A 16,545-nucleotide genomic window follows, 5' to 3' on the forward strand; every position below is an offset into this window, starting at 1 on the left:
GTCACCAATTTCATCCAATCTGAAGAGAGATCTGAAGAGAGATTTATCAGTTTTATTTTATACTGTAGTGTTGCAATTTTGTCCGCTCACTTTTTGTTTGTTTGTGTCATCACTTCAAATTGAATTTGTACATACATGAGTTCAACCACTTTAACTCTATACATCGGCTACGACGCTGTTGTGAGCTTGTAAATCGGCTATTTAAGAAAAAATGTAAATCACAAATTATTTTCAGATGAGGGTCTGTGGACAAATGCATATTCATTTGGGGGTCTTTGATTTGAAAATGTTTGGGAACCACTGTTGTACAGTATGTGGCTTTTTCAAACCATTAAAATGCTTGGGGTTTCAGTACAGCTGTGTTTGGGCAAAGATCTCCCTGACCCTGCATGGTAGGATCTAATGAGAACCATGTCCGTTGGTTTTTCCTCTCTGACTGACTGTAGCCATCGTTATGATTGGTTCAACATCTGTGTAAGTTGTGGTCATTCTCTCTCACACACACACACACACGCACGCACGCACGCACGCACGCACACACACGTTTGTACAAATTAGCATGCAACAAATGTACACTCAACTCACACTCATGCAAGACTATTAGAACAAACACTGTTGTTGTGAGCAGCACAAACATGCATTATGCACACGCACGCACACACACACGCACACGCACGCGCGCACGCACACGCACACGCACACACAATAAGCCATGGTGGTTTCCTGTGTGGGTGTATCACCATAGTGAGTTTCCAGTCTGCTAAACCTTGTTCTCGATAGCTGAGTTTATAAAGTGTGTGTGTGTGTGTGTGTGTGTGTGTGTGTGTGTGTGTGTGTGTGTGTGTGTGTGTGTGTGTGTGTGTGTGTGTGTGTGTGTGTGTGCGCGTGTGTTTGGAATGGAAGGAAAACATTGCATTGTATCGATTCAATTCACAATGCAACCTTTTGTGTATTGATTCCAACTAATAGGAGGTGGTTGGCAGCCCTGACCGAGCCAAATAATGTTTAACAACTCTTGGAAAAGTATACAACCGCTGCAGTCATTGTGTGTGTGTGTGTGTGTGTGTGTGTGTGTGTGTGTGTGTGTGTGTGTGTGTGTGTGTGTGTGTGTGTGTGTGTGTGTGTGTGTGTGTGTGTGTGTGTGTGCGTGCGTGCGTGTACAGTACAGTGACTGCTGCTCTTTCATCATCCGCAGGTGTGTGCTGAGGCCAATTCAGAGACGTGATCGACGGCAAAGGATCCTGGGTACCAGCAGCTCAAAGAAAACCTGGTGAGCAAAAGTGGATTCCTTACCCCCAAAAAGCAGTCCTTTCAAATCAGACACCTGATGTGCTAGTCAGCATAAGGTGGAATGATTATTACCAGAATAAGGGAATATTGATAGCCTACTGACACCAAATATGTTCTACGCAGGGGCTGTGTGTGTATGTGTGCTTTAAAAACCCTTTTTACTTGAATTGGCCAACTTTTACAACTTTGTGCCGGTGTGAGAACAGCCAGGTCCTGCGGATGTTGATACCGCTATTCTGCAACAGCTCCGAATTCTGAGCACCATTTTCAAACCATAGACCCCTAAGGAACCAGCGGCAATACTTCCTTGCGGCTCTGCTTAGACTTGTTGGATTAGCTGTCACCCCTGGTATTGCCACCTCAGGCTTTCAGAAAGAAAGAAAAACAGAAACACAATTTGAATACGTTTGAAGATGACGAATCGCTTTATTTATTTCACAGCACAGCACTGCCTGTTGAGACACCCGCAGCTACAGCCAATATAACCGGTTGCAATTGGAGCCCAGGGGTGCCGCAACAACGAGACCAAGCGTGAACTAACCCTCCCCCCAAGACAGAAGGTCCGACTGCGGCCGGATTCACTGGCACTCACAACAAGAAGTTGTTGTGGACCTTCCATCCGTCCATCCGTCTCCAACCGCTTATCCGGAGTGGGGTCGCGGGGCAACAGTTCCAGCAGAGAGCTACAGACTTCCCTTTCCCAGGCATCATTAGCCACTTCAGCTTTTGGATTCCGAGGCGTTCCAAGGCCAGTGTGGAGATATAAACCCCCATCTGGTCCTTGGTCTGCCAGGGCGTCTCGTCCCAGTGGAACGTACACCAAGGACCTCCCTAGGGACTGGGAGACGATCAGGAGGCATCCATACTATATGCCCGAACCACCTTTAGCTGGCTCCTCTCCAAGTGAAGGAGCAGCGGCCTTACTCCGTGATTCTCGCGGATGACTGAACCTCTACACGCCAGAATCTGGTGGAGGGTAACATCCAAGGATTATCTTACTTAAAAGACAATTGACAATGAGGGCCGTTTGATTTGTGATCTTTAGAAGAGCCCGCTCCACCATGAGCCCTACATGAAGATCTGAAGGTGACCATGACCCAGCACTGGTCTGCTCATGTCCAGGTGGTTCTGTTCCTCCTGCTAACAACCGCAGGTAAAAAAAACACTCTCATTCTCATTTTTTTTCCTTTTTATTATCAGAATTTCTTACGCGCCTATAATGACCTATAATGACCTATAATGACCTCGCCTATAATGAAAATAGGAACACCGGGGTCAATTAGTTAATGTGCAGGTTGTTCCCTACCTCCGCTGTTATCTGCTGCAGGAAATCATTCATCATTTATATGCCGCTCTCTCTGCCTGACTCCACTTTCTCTGCTTGACTCTTGACTTGTCTAAGTTTTCCAGGCTTTGCAAAGATTACTGTTTGGTGATACTGTGATCTATCTTTCTTTTCATGTGCAGGCAGGTCAATTACTCCTTTTATCTGCTGTGGATACACTGTTGTTCCATCATTTTATCCTTTCATCTTCCAATTCCATCTCCTTTCATGTCAGGGTGGCGGCGTTCATTCTACTCTGGACCGTATCTCACTATCTGTCCATCTGTCTTTCTATCCATCTGTCTGTCTGTCTGTCTGTCTGTCTGTCTGTCTGTCTGTCTGTCTGTCTGTCCATCTGTCTGTCTGTACATCTGTCTGTCTGTCTGTCTATCTGTCTGTCTTTCTGTCCATCTGTCTGTCTGTCTAAGGGTCGTTACAAATTAACGATTCAACAAACTTGCCGGGTAACATGACGAAACGGACACGTTTTCGGCTCTATGGCTTCATCAGCGTGATGATTACGCTTGATAAACAAGTACCAGAAGGACAGAATGTGAATGCTGGCATAATTCACTGTCTGTCTGTCTGTCTGTCTGTCTGTCAAAGTGCATCTATGTTTGGAGGAGATAATTATTGCACTATAAGACCTTTTGCTACATCATCTTAACCTCTTTAAACCCTATATACGTCATTGAACGGGGGATCCCCAGGGGTCTAAATGTGTGCCCCTCCTTTGAGTCCTTTGTAGCGTAGTGTCTGGATTTAATGAATGTGCAATGAGGCATAACAATTTACACAGATTTCTTTATTTTTTGCGATCTGTACAGGAATGATTACAGGTCCAGTGCCAACATATTTTTTCATATTGTCCATGTCCTTGGCTCTCACAACCGGCGGGAAAAGTCTGTCCTTGAGTGTTGAGCTTTGAGACACCTCACACACATGCCAGTCTGCATCAGTTGCTTTGGCAAGCTAAACTCTGCTAAAGCGATAGCATGTAGTGAACTGCAGTACAGATTCTAGACACAAATGAAACAACAATCCTCTCTCCAGGGTAGTTTCGCTGAGCACGAATGCTCTTTTTCAGCAATGCCCTGATTCTCTCTCTCGCTCTCTCTCACGCACGCATGCGCACACACACACACACACACACACACACAGTTCCACCTGGAGCTGCTCAGTGGCCAACACATCTAACTGTGGTTGTACTGGGCAGCTTCACAGTTACACACATATACACACGTGGGAGCTGCCCAGTAAAACCACAGTTAAATACTGTTGGCCACTGAGCAGCTCCGCTGGAGCAGCTGGGAGTTCGGTGCCTTGCTCAAGGGCACTTCAGCGCTGGGTGTTTAGGGATGTTGGTCATTCACAACCCTCTCCCACATGTTTCCTGCAGTCCAGGGGAATTGAACCGGGAACCCTTTGTCCACAATTGTGTTCCTCTTAGGTCCATTTAGGTCACCACTGTGCCTCTCTGCTGCCATTCCTCCTGTACTGCACCTTTTTTACTTTTACTGGAAAAATGACAAATTAATGTGCATGTACGCATGTATGTGCATGTAGGTGTTTTAGTAGAGAGTGAGAAAAGAGCTCTTTAAAGTACAATTAAACTTTGGTAGAGTTTTGGGTTATGTAGTTACCTTGATGATGTAACTACAAGGGGGCCACCTAATATTTGAGTGATAATATGTATATTATATATATATATATAATATACATATATATACAGTATAATATATATCATTATTATTATTAATATTATTTTCACATTCACCACTTGAACCCTAGCATAGCATCCTTATTCTGGGGGTAACATTCGTCAAAAATTGCTCACAACGCGTCTCTTGTGATCTGCTCTTTTCGAGTTATATTAAAAATAAAAACTAACGAAAAAACACTTATGATAGAGCTGTCAAACAAGATATCTATATGAAATCTATACAACATCTGCAACACAATTTTATACAATATGTAGTGGAGGGTCCCTGCTTAAAGGGATATTTCACTTTCAAAAAACTTTGGGTCATTTTATCGTCTACTCAGGCCTTTGTGAGCCCAGTAGACAGTTTTTAAGTTGCTTGATTCAGTATTTAGATATTTGATATTCATTTTATCAGACACGCCCCCTTCCTATACAAACCCATTATATTTTCAAACTCAATTTTTAACATGTTAGACTCATCAAAAACACCCGTCCTTGGTTCTGGTGACTCACCCTGCCCTCCTAATACGCGAGTGTTTTTTCATTTATTTTTAATATTTCTTTTGGAAATTGAAAAAAATTAAATACAATAAAAAAATTAAGGGTAGGGTAAGTGATTTTCTTTGGTTAAAATAAGTGTTAAATAGCTCCATATTCTGATAGTACTCATTGCTATAGAGTGTTTGTTCAGTAAAAGGAGTCTCCTTGTCTCTCCAGCTCTTTATAAAACAGAAAATGCATTTTCGTTTCAGTTTCAGTTTCATTTCCAATTTTATCTAATCAGGATAGAGAACTCAATCAGGATATAGATTAAACAAGTGAAATTGGAAGTGATGACACTAAGAAATAAGCAGGACAAATTGGAACTGGAACACAATAAAAATGAAGCTTAAAAATGGGTACTTTCTACTGATTGGCTGAGATTTTGACACCTAGCGGAAAATGTATTTTCTGTTTATTAAAGAGCTGGAGAGACAGGGAGACTCCTGTTACTGAACAAACACTCTATAGCAATGTTTACTATCAGAATATAGTGCTTTAACCTTTTAACAAAATACTTTTTGTTTTAACCAAAAAATATCACTTAGGCCTACCCTACCTTTAAATAAAATAAATGAAAAAGGTAATCCAAAAAACACGGCCCCCTCGCGTATTAGGAGGGCAGGGTGAGTCACCAGAACCAAGGACAGGTGTTTTTGATGAATTTAACATGTTAAAATTTTTATTTGAAGTTATAATGGGTTTGTATAGGAAGGGGGCGTGTCTGATAAAATGAATATCAAATATCTAAATACTGAATCAAGCAACTTAAAAACTGTCTGGGGGGCTCACAAAAGCCTGAGTAGACGATAAAATGACCCAAAGTTTTTTTGAAAGTGAAATATCCCTTTAATTTCTCTCTCAGCTAAGGGGCCGTTAATTGGCCTGAAAATCATTAAAGACTCCTGGCTAAGACAATGATCGATAGTTGCCAGCCCTGTACTGGATCAGAGTTTCCAGATCTGTATCTTCTTCCTAAGTATGCAGATGCAGGGGTATAAGTGGTTTAACTGTAGATGGCAGGTCTGACTGAGCTGTGTTGCCAGCTCCACCCAACTCTCAGGTTTTTCCAAGGTCTTTTTAGGACAAGATGGATCTAAAACATATGGGCTTTTAATATCTGAAAAGCCCCTATTAACTGGTTCACTTAATTGGTGCTAAGCCTCGCTCTCTGCATGCGCGTGCGTGCGTGCGTGCGTGCGTGTGCGTGTGCGTGTGCGTGTGTGTGTGTGTGTGTGTGAGAGAGAAAGAGAGAGAGAGGGCGAGCATGCATGTTTTTTTTTCTTTCTAGTTTGCCTCTATTGTATATGAGAGCAAGAGAAAGGTTAGAGGGGGTTACGACTCTCACACACAAGACTAAAAAGAGGTATGGGAAAGTGGTATGTGAATGAGAGGGCGACATTCAGATGGACAGACAGACCCAGACAGACAGACAGACAGACAGACAGACAGACAGACAGACAGACGTTTGGCATTATTAAAGAATATTAAGTCATTCAAGCCCTGTGCTCCCATTGTGTAGTGCTAAGAATGTGCTTTGACTTTTTACTGAAGAAAAGGTGTGTGTGCTTGCATGTGCATGTGTGTACTGTATTGTGTGTGTGTGTGTGTGTGTGTGTGTGTGTGTGTGTGTGTGTGTGTGTGTGTGTGTGTGTGTGTGTGTGTGTGTGTGTGTGTGTGTGTGTGTGTGTGTGTGTGTGTGTGTGTGTGTGTGTGTGTGTGTGTGCGTGCGTGCGTGCGTGCGTGCGTGTGTGTGTGTGTGTGTGTCCACATGCACACAAATCACTCCATCATGTCCAGCTTACTCAGCTCCAGGTCACACTGGGCAAGACCTAGCCGGTTGAGTGTCTAAACGGAAGTACCGGTGGGCCGTGAGGATGCTGCAAATGCTGCCTATTTTCGGCCCAAGATCCTATAGCCACTATTTGGGGATTTAGCATTGCGCAGGGGGGGCGTTCCCGTGCAAAGGTTGCTATTTTCGGACACCAGCCTTATCCCTAAAACACCTGCACTACCTGTTACATTATGCATAGGTGTGGTTTGGGCGTTACAATAATAAAACCAGATGCCATTGCCTTTAAGAGAAGAATGCGCAAGCCATTATCCCCAGTGCAATCTTGCGCCCTTTCCCTCTCTGCCCAATATGCCATGGCTATGGAAGAGCGACGTTGCCTTGAACATTTTTTTTTTGATTCACAGAATCATCAGCCACACATTGCTGGTTATAGAGAACTTTAAATGACAGCGATCTGCTTGTGTTCTGGATTAATCAAACGAACTCTGCAGCCGCACTGGGGCGGCGAAACATTGGACACTATACCCGACATTTGCTTCATACGCTGTAGCCTTTGATTGCCTTTGAATAAAACCATATTTGATCGACATAATTGTGACCCACATGTTGCTGATTATAGAGAATTTTAAATGATTGTAATCCGTTATTTCCTGGGCAATGGATTAATGGCATGGCGCGACGCGCGGCACAAATCATTGTCTGCTTTGAATAGACTATCATGTTATATAAACACAATTGACACAAGGAATTGACACTCTCACTTCTGCTGATTATAGGAAAATTAGAATCACAGAGATACGTGGGGAATTAGGAGAGAAGGAGACCTCTGAATGTTGTGCCGTTTGCCGTGCGCCCAGCTTGACTCCCAACATGTCCATTGCAGGCGAGCGCTCTACCAAACGAATTTGGCATAGCCGGTGGTTTTCGAATCCACTATGCTCTTTCCCAAATGTGTGTGGGTAAGATAGCAATTTTAGGGAAAGCGCAACAACACGCCCACGGGCACACCTCCAGATGCACATAACGAAGTCGGCATAATGAATAGCGGGTATACCGGCCGCAAGACATGATATCAAAATAATTAATGTAGTAAAATGTCATGGTATTTCTTTCTTTAAAACCTTGAAAAATGTGTTGTCATTTCAATTGAATAATTGATCATTAAAATAAACATGCTCTGAAAATCCACCCATTTGACCACTTAACACCAGCCTGTCAGATGTGGTCAGATGGGTGGGCCGTGATCACTTTTTGAAGTGGGCCCTGATCCAGAAATGGTTGAGAACCACTGCCGTGTATTACAGATAAAGAATCTAGATAGATACGTTATTAGATAGAGGATGATGAGTCTACGTCACACCTCATGTACTTTGGGCATTTCTTTCCATGACTTACAGTATAAATAATTAACCCATTTAGACAGGGAAAGCATCTTTTGTCATTTTGGATTTCTTTGGCTATTCAAAAAATAGCAGATATACAAGCTCACTGCTTGTAGATCTACAATATATTTTGAGATGGGGTCCGCGGCCAAATACATATCCTTTTGGGGGTCCTTGACATGGAAAAGTTGGAGCACCACTGATATAGCAACATACTGTTAGGATTTAGAAAACATTGCATTTGGCAGCAGACACCCATCTCAAAAAGTTTTGTTCCAGGGACCCCCCCAGAAGCAAAGATTTGAGTTACAAATGTTCACTTTCAAAATATATATATTCAAAGATTTGCAAAGAATTTCACGATTTAAAAAAAAAATAGCAGATCTACAAGCTCATAGCACGGCACTCGGTGCCGTGCTGGGAGCTTATATATCTGCTATTTTTTTATCTATAAAATGACACAGATGCGTTTCCGGTCTTAGTGGGTTAATGAGCCAAGTGTCCTCGTGTTAGGAGCTAAACAAAGCAGGCACGCTGACAGTAGTGGACCCCATGAGGCGTGCACGAGCGAGTGCCTGCACCTAATGGTCGACTCTGTCTGTCGACTATTTCAAAATTGCACATGTTTTTGTCTGCCATCAAAACCAACATGAAAAGTAACGTGTTAGGATGGCTCAGAATACAAGGACACTTCGCTCTTTCATTATTCATAATGTCTTCCCTTGCCATCCTAGGGGGACAAACATACATACAATCTGTTTATAATGAGTGTTTTTGGAATGTGTGTGTTGATGTTCCATGTGTCTGTTTACAATTACAGTATATATATGGCAGAAATACAATAAAATAAATGAACTTAATCTAGGTTGTGCAGCTTCTTAATTAGTTTGTAGAAAATGCATGCATTCCACTAAAAGCATACTGTACCAACTGCCGTACATTCAGCGGTCTGTATTGTTGTTTGAAGCGTTTCCATGCCTATAGGGAAAACCCTCGTTTTGTGAATAGAAATGCAGTGTGAGGTGATGTTGAATGGAAAGCAGTGTGAGGTGCTGTTGAATGGAAAGCAGTGTGAGGTGATATTGAATGGAAAGCAGTGTGAGGTGCTGTTGAATGGAAAGCAGTGTGAGATGCTGTTGAATGGAAAGCAGTGTGAGATGCTGTTGAATGGAAAGCAGTGTGAGGTGATATTGAATGGAAAGCAGTGTGAGGTGATATTGAATGGAAAGCAGTGTGAGGTGATATTGAATGGAAAGCAGTGTGAGGTGATATTGAATGGAAAGCAGTGTGAGGTGATATTGAATGGAAAGCAGTGCGAGGTGATGTTGAATGGAAAGCAGTGCGAGGTGATGTTGAATGGAAAGCAGTGCGAGGTGCTGTTGAATAGCAGCCAGGCAGAGTTGTTCCCTTACTTTAAATTCTATGAGGTGTTAACAACAAACAGCAAAGCACATGCACTGAACAGTATCACCACCAGAGAAAAGAGTGTGCGTGTGTGCGTGCGTGCGTGCGTGCGTGCGTGCGTGCGTGCGTGCGTGCGTGCGACAGACAGACAGACAGACAGACAGACAGACAGACAGACAAGGAGAGAGGGCGAGAGATAGCTAGATAAGAGAGAGAGAGAGAGAGAGAGAGATAGAGAGAGACTGACAGAAGGGAGGGAAAGGAACTTTTCTTTGTGTATTGTAATTTTTTCCATCTTTCATTCTCTCTTTCTTTCTTTCTTTCCTTCCTTCCTTTCTGAACCGACCAAACTTTACTTCACTTGTTACCTACTTGGCCAAGTGCGCGTGTGTGTGTGTGTGTGTGTGTGTGTGTGTGTGTGCGCAGTGTGCACGCGTGCAAATGTGTGTGTGTGCGTGACTCAGACTTTTTATGAGTTCAAGATTAGGCTCTGAGTGTTCTTGGCCGCTCAAATTGACAACCCTGCTGATTTACTCAGCCAATTACAGCTCGCTTTTAAACCCGAGCTCACTAGTGATTGGCCCTCGACCAGTAAGCAGTCACATGAAAGAAAGAAAGAAAGAAAAAAGCTTCATTATTGATCAGCTTCCTGTGAGAACACGTACCTCGTATAATATAAACCATTCTTTGACTGATGTCATTTTCTTTACCTCTTCACCTCAAAACAAAATGAGCCCGTTTGTACACATAAGCACTGAATAACTGCCAAACAAAAGCCAGCAAGATTAACCACGTTCTACCTGGCATCCGTATTTTGGGCATGTCATTCATTATAGGTTAAAATTCGAAAAAAATGTATAGAAAGAATTAAGCAAAATAGAAGATCTACAAGCTCTTTATGAGCTTGTAGATCGGCTATTTTCACTGTGCGACACCATCGAACGACAAAGCATAAAATAGGGCTGAAGTGGTACTTAAACCGTATACACACATCAGTGACCAGGGGTCCCCCCAAGGAAGTTACAATGGGTTTGTATAGGAAGGGGGCGTGTCTGATAAAATGAATATCAAATATCTAAATACTGAATCAAGCAACTTAAAAACTGTTGACAAAAGCCTGAGTAGACAACAAAATGACCCAATTATTTTTAAGAAGTGAAATATCCCTTTAACATGACATGACATAACACAGATCTTTATTGATCCCACAGGGGAAAGTTTTGCTTGGTAGTGGTAGGTGGGATGCAAAATGACACAAGGGTAAGCAAACAATGTCAACACCGTATCAACAATATACAGCAATATCAGACAATGTACAGTATCTGCATTGTACAGTATCAATACAACATCCAAACAGTATCAACAATATTCAGCAATAGGCCTGTATAAGATAACCTATCCGCCAGATGTTCATTTAACTCTTGAGAGTACATAAATGGAACCAAATGGATCTTTCATGTTAATTTCCACTTTGAAAGTGTAGAAATGGAACCAAATTAAACCAATTTTTGTGTTTTTCAACTGGCCAAAAAAGTAGCCAAAGCTAAGTTAGCCACGGTGGCAAGGAAATGACTCTAGTGTAAAGCACTTTGAATTGCATTGTTGTTGAAATGTTCTATGCAAATACCCTTGCCTTGCCCACGATTATAAATATAAAGTGCGGGGAGCCTGTGTATGTGGGATGTGTTTTGAATAATCGTAGTGCGTGGGATGTGTCAGTGTACTGTACTGTACTGTACTGTACGTCCTGTATTCATAAATGTGCATACATACTGTACAGTGTGTTAAATGTGTATAAAACCTGGATGGAGGGAATTAAGCTCACATAAACGGATGCTCTCGTACAATTTACAATTTAGGCATTTAGCAGACAATCTTATCCAGAGCCACTTACAAGTGTGACATTGGAATAAGCAGAGTAAACATGAACTCCAGTCAACAAACAACAAGGTAAATAATCACATAGAGTGCAGAGAGAACTGTGTATAGTGCCTCAAAGAAACAAGGATACCAGGTAAACAATGAACTTAGCATCTGTCTAAAGGAAACAACATGCTATCCTGTCTAAATAACATTCTGTACATTTGTGGCCGAGAAAAAAAAACTAATTTAAAGTATGAAACAAAACATGAGAACGAATCCCCAGTGGCGGCTGGTGGATCTTTCCCTAGGTAGTGCTACACCAAAAATCAAGCCAACAGTAACATGTACTATGTTATCACACTAGTTTATTTTGATAGGCCCTGCCCTAGTAGTAGTTTCATTCATTTGTGAAAGAAAATGAAAAAATAAGTACTACACCTTTTTGTTCCTTTTTGGTCAATAATAAAATACTGCTGCATTATATGATTCATATCCATTCATCGCACAACAAGTCACCTCCGCGTTGTGGGCTTGTACAGTACATCAACGATACCATAATGCATCAAAGCATAACTCAGTCAGCATAGACATAATAGGCATAGAAAGTGAAGCTCACCAGTTGGAATGAGCTGTTCTATGTGTATAGATATGTATGCGCTAGAGGCGCAGCAAGCCAGCGCACACGGAAGACCCTTTCACTTGCATTGAAGAGTGAACTATACGCATGCGCGAACTAACATTGCGAGTCAATGGTACAGATTTTTGCGCACACAGCATTAAAGGTAGGGTAAGTGATATTTTTGGGTTAAAACAAAAAGTATTTTGTTAAAAGGTTAAAGCACTATATTCTGATAGTAATCATTGCTATAGAGTGTTTGTTCAGTAACAGAAGTCTCCCCGTCTCTCCAGCTCTTTAATAAACAGAAAATACATTTTCCGGTAGGTGTCAAAATCTCCGGTAGGTGTCAAAATCTCAGCCAATCAGGAGAAAGTACCCATTTTTAAGCTTCATTTTCATAGTGTTCTGTTCCAATTTTGCCTGCTCATTTATTAGTGTCATCACTTCCAATTTCACTTGTTTAATCTATATCCTGATTGAGTTCTCTATCCTGATTGGATAAAATTGGAAATGAAACTGAAACTTAAACGAAAATGCATTTTCTGTTTAATAAAGAGCTGGAGAGACAAGGAGACTCCTTTTAATGAACAAACACTCTATAGCAATGAGTACTATCAGAATATAGAGCTATTTAACACTTATTTTAACCAAAGAAAATCACTTACCCTACCTTTAAGTTTAGGCACAGTAGAAAGTTTTGTATCTACATTTTATGGCAGATTATACATTTCACACTCTAGTCATTAACTATATAATCTCTCAAGAACAGATTCAGAGCTGCGCTACTGAATCTGTCGGGAGCCCTGTTCAGAACGTGTGAGCGTTGGCCTACAAGTGGGCGTGCCTTCAGATCAGGAAGCAGGCCGCGCTTTACCCAATCAAATGTAGTGGCCGGGATTTACACCTGTGCGTTCGCTTCCCACTGAAAACAAACCCAAACTCATCTAACAATTATAGCGTCCTCGGAGCCGACAAAACCACGGAAGGTTAGTAACATTTTAACTTGTTCTTTCATCATAGAAACAAGTGGGCTTATAACCAAAATGATCCATGTTCTTTGGGAGAAATGGTGTTAGTGTTCGGTGGAGAAATATTGTTAGTGGGAATGAAAACATAGGCGCACCACCGGAAGTGGAGGGCTGAGGGCAGACCAAAACGCTGGTTTCCAGTCACTCCCCCAGCAATCTGGGAACCCAGATCCAACTGAAAATGAAAAACAGCGACCTCTGCTGTTTGTTCTATGTCTGTTGGCTCTGGGCGGAAGAAAACGTAACACCAGTGCGCAAGGAAACCGGGGTTTTGGTCTGCCTTCAGCTTTCACTTCCGGTGGGTGCCACTATGTTTTCATTCCCACTAACAATATTTCTACACGGAACACTAACACCACTTCTCCCAGAGAACATGGATCGTTTTGGTTATAAGCCCACTTGTTTCTATGATGAAAGAGTAAGTTAAAATGTGAATATCTTTCCGTGGTTTTGTCTGCTCCGCGGACGCTATTGTTAAATTAGTTTGGGTTTGTTTCGAGGGGGAAAGATCGACGGACATGTGAATCCCGCCCACTACATTTGATTGGGTAAAGCGCGGCCTGCTTCCTGATCTGAAGGCACGCCCACTTGTAGCCAATGCGCACACGTTATGACGAACCTCCCCGACAGATTCCAACGGAGTGCAGAATCTGTTCTTGAGAGATTACTCCCCCAGAGTCAAATGCTAAAGCGAAAAATGCTGGGGGCGCTGTTTTTCCTTTTTATTTTACTATGGGTTCCCAGATTGATTAACTATATAATATTTACCTTGTTGGTTTGATCATTTAAAAATATAATATAATATATTTTAAAGTAACATTTATTCAAGGAAGATCTAGGTTTAGGAGATGTGTGGTGTGGTGCACTAGCGCCCTCTATTGACAGGCCGTGACTGCAAATCACCAAGATCTATCTGCACAGTAAACTAGTATCAAGTGTGTGAGTGTGTGTGTGTGTGTGTGTGAGTGACTGTCTGTGTGTGTGTGTGTGTGTGTGTGTGTGTGTGTGTGTGTGTGTGTGTGTGTGTGTGTGTGTGTGTGTGTGTGTGTGTGTGTGTGTGTGTGTGTGTGTGTGTGTGTGTGTGTGTGTGTGTGTGTGTGTGTGTGTGTGCGTGTGTGTATGTGTGTGGTGTTGGCATTCCAGGAGAGGGAACTTCTTAATTTACGTCATGTCTCTCCTTATCTGTCGCTGCTCTCGTTAACTTCCTGCTCCGTTCAGCCAGCATCATCTAAATGCAAATGATGCACGCTTGCACGTGTGCATTCTGTACCATCAGAGATTTAGGGAATATTGATCGGTGAATAACAGTTATCTCCCTCTATCCTTCTCCAAACCTCTGTCTGTGGGTTTGTCCTTCTGTCCTCATCCAGTTTTCTCGTCAGCGGGTTCACTAATCAATATGAACTTGCCTATACGCATTGACCATTGGCATATCAAGGGAGCGAGGAACCCATTTCTTCACTTTTCCCAAATTGAAGATGTTTATTAACATTTCTGTGAACCTCTCACTCAGTTAAGACCCTGCTGTGGGTGGAAATGCACTCGTACATGTATCTCCTAAGCGGGTCGACCAATGCACATGGGCATTATGCAGGGAGGGCCGTTCTCTTGCGCTTTTTCTCCTCAATTTGTTGATACGTCTTCAAATTGATTAAAGTGAACTTGTAAACCAAATTTAAGTTTCTTATTTAAAAAAATGTTGTCACAGTCTATGGCATCTATAGTGGCAGTTTGCGGTCCCATGTCTCTGGTCAGCACATAGTTTGAGTACGCATCCCCAGTTATGGATTAGTCCAAATTAAATAGTGTAACGGTAGCCTGGAACTGTATCCAAACCATTACAGTGAATTCAGTTTAAATAATTGAATGCAAATACATAAATAACACAACATTTGTAGACAGCAGTTGTATTGGGCAACATCGCTCATGACTGCAAAAAAAGTAAACAAAATTATAATCATCTCTACAATTTAGGGGAGCTTTATTTCTTTGCAATTTCACAGATTCAATGGCTCTTCTTATTGTGTGTGTGTGTGTGTGTGTGTGTGTGTGTGTGTGTGTGTGTGTGTGTGTGTGTGTGTGTGTGTGTGTGTGTGTGTGTGTGTGTGTGTGTGTGACTGAGAGAGAGAGAGAGAGAGAGAGAGAGAGAGAGAGAGAGAGAGAGAGAGAGAGAGAGAGAGAGAGAGAGAGTTCTAAGCAACCAAACAGCCAGGGAAACAAATGGCTGACAGAAACATGATCACTTTCCTGTCTCTCACAGTCGGGAAATCAATATTCTCTCAAACACTGCAGCTTCAATGTCTTTTTGTTTAGTTTTTTTCTTTCCTCTTGTTCTCAAATTTCCTGTTCTGGAAAATCTTTTGAATCTGAGATGCTGTCCTTTATCCCTGGGCAGTTTGTCTGTCTCTCTATCCCTCCTGTCTCATCCAAAACACACTCCGTCCATCAGGTGCTTTAAAGGTAGGGTAAGATATTATTTGATAAAAAAAAAAGAAAAAAGAAAGGTATTGGTTAAAAGGTTAAAGTATCATACTCTGATAGTAATCATTGCTTCAGTAACAGTGGTCTCCCTGTCTCTCCAACTCTTCAATAAACAGAAAAACCCTCTATCCTGATTGGATATAATTTATATCACATCTTGAAAATGCATTTTCTGTTTACTAAAGTGCTGGAGAGATGGGAAGACTGAATTTTAACAAAAAACATCACTTACCCTACCTGACCACTGCCTTAGTGGTTCGCAAACGTTATCATGTCAAGGACCCCCAAAATAATATTTGTCCACGGACCCCCGTCTGAAAATATTTAGTACCAGGGACCCCCATACAAGATTTGTGTTGTTAAAATGTTCAAATGGCTGAAATTACAGCCAATTTGTGGTGGCCATAGCTGAGTGTATAGTGACGCTGCCTGGGCAACCAGAGGTCCTGGTTGTCGCCGGTTCGATTTCAGGCCAGGCCATCAATTTGTCAATGTGTGTCCCTGAATCCCTGAGCAAGACTCTTAACCTAAGCTGCTCACTGCTCCTAGTAGTTAGGATGATGTGTAAATGCAGAGGATGAAATTCACATACAGTATGTGCATATACATTTATACATCTACAGTGACAAAAAACACCCCAAGGAGTGGGACTAAATAATTATAGTATAGGGTTAAAGTGGTTAAACTGATGCTATCTTAACTCATTTTGCAGGGGAACCCCGTGGAATCCCCTCAAGGACCCCTTTCTTTGGCGATATACACTTATGATTGATTGTAACGCCGGTGTCAAATCCCCCCCTCTCTCTCCATAGCACTCTCGGCCCACTTCCGTGTGTGCGAGCCCTACACCGACCACAGGGGGCGCTATCACTTCGGCTTCCACTGCCCGCGCCTGTCCGACAACAAGACCTACATGTTCTGCTGTTACCATAACAACACGGCCTTCAAGTACTGCTGCAACGAGAGCGAGTTCCACAGCGTCACGCAGCTCAACCACACCTCCACATCCGATGGATTCACACACAAGTAAGATTCACCTGTAGCAGGGGTCTGCAACGTCTGTCAGGCCTAGGACCCCTTAGCTGAGAGAGAGATGAAGCAGGGACCCCCACTA

General features: G+C 42.4%; 1 protein-coding gene across 1 annotated transcript in view; it reads left to right on the plus strand.

Moving 5' to 3' along the window:
- The first annotated feature begins 2,334 nt into the window (after positions 1 to 2,334).
- Positions 2,335 to 16,545, plus strand: part of shisal1a (shisa like 1a) — a 41,414-nt gene continuing 27,203 nt past the window's right edge. The window contains exons 1-2 of the mRNA XM_080421837.1: positions 2,335 to 2,443; positions 16,244 to 16,457. Of these exons, the coding sequence (XP_080277963.1) occupies positions 2,383 to 2,443; positions 16,244 to 16,457 (275 nt within the window). The 5' untranslated portion in view covers positions 2,335 to 2,382. The remainder of the gene's footprint in view (positions 2,444 to 16,243; positions 16,458 to 16,545) is intronic.

Source organism: Gymnoscopelus braueri, assembly GCF_963280865.1.
Source record: "Gymnoscopelus braueri genome assembly, chromosome: 23".
Taxonomy (NCBI): Eukaryota; Metazoa; Chordata; class Actinopteri; order Myctophiformes; family Myctophidae; genus Gymnoscopelus; species Gymnoscopelus braueri.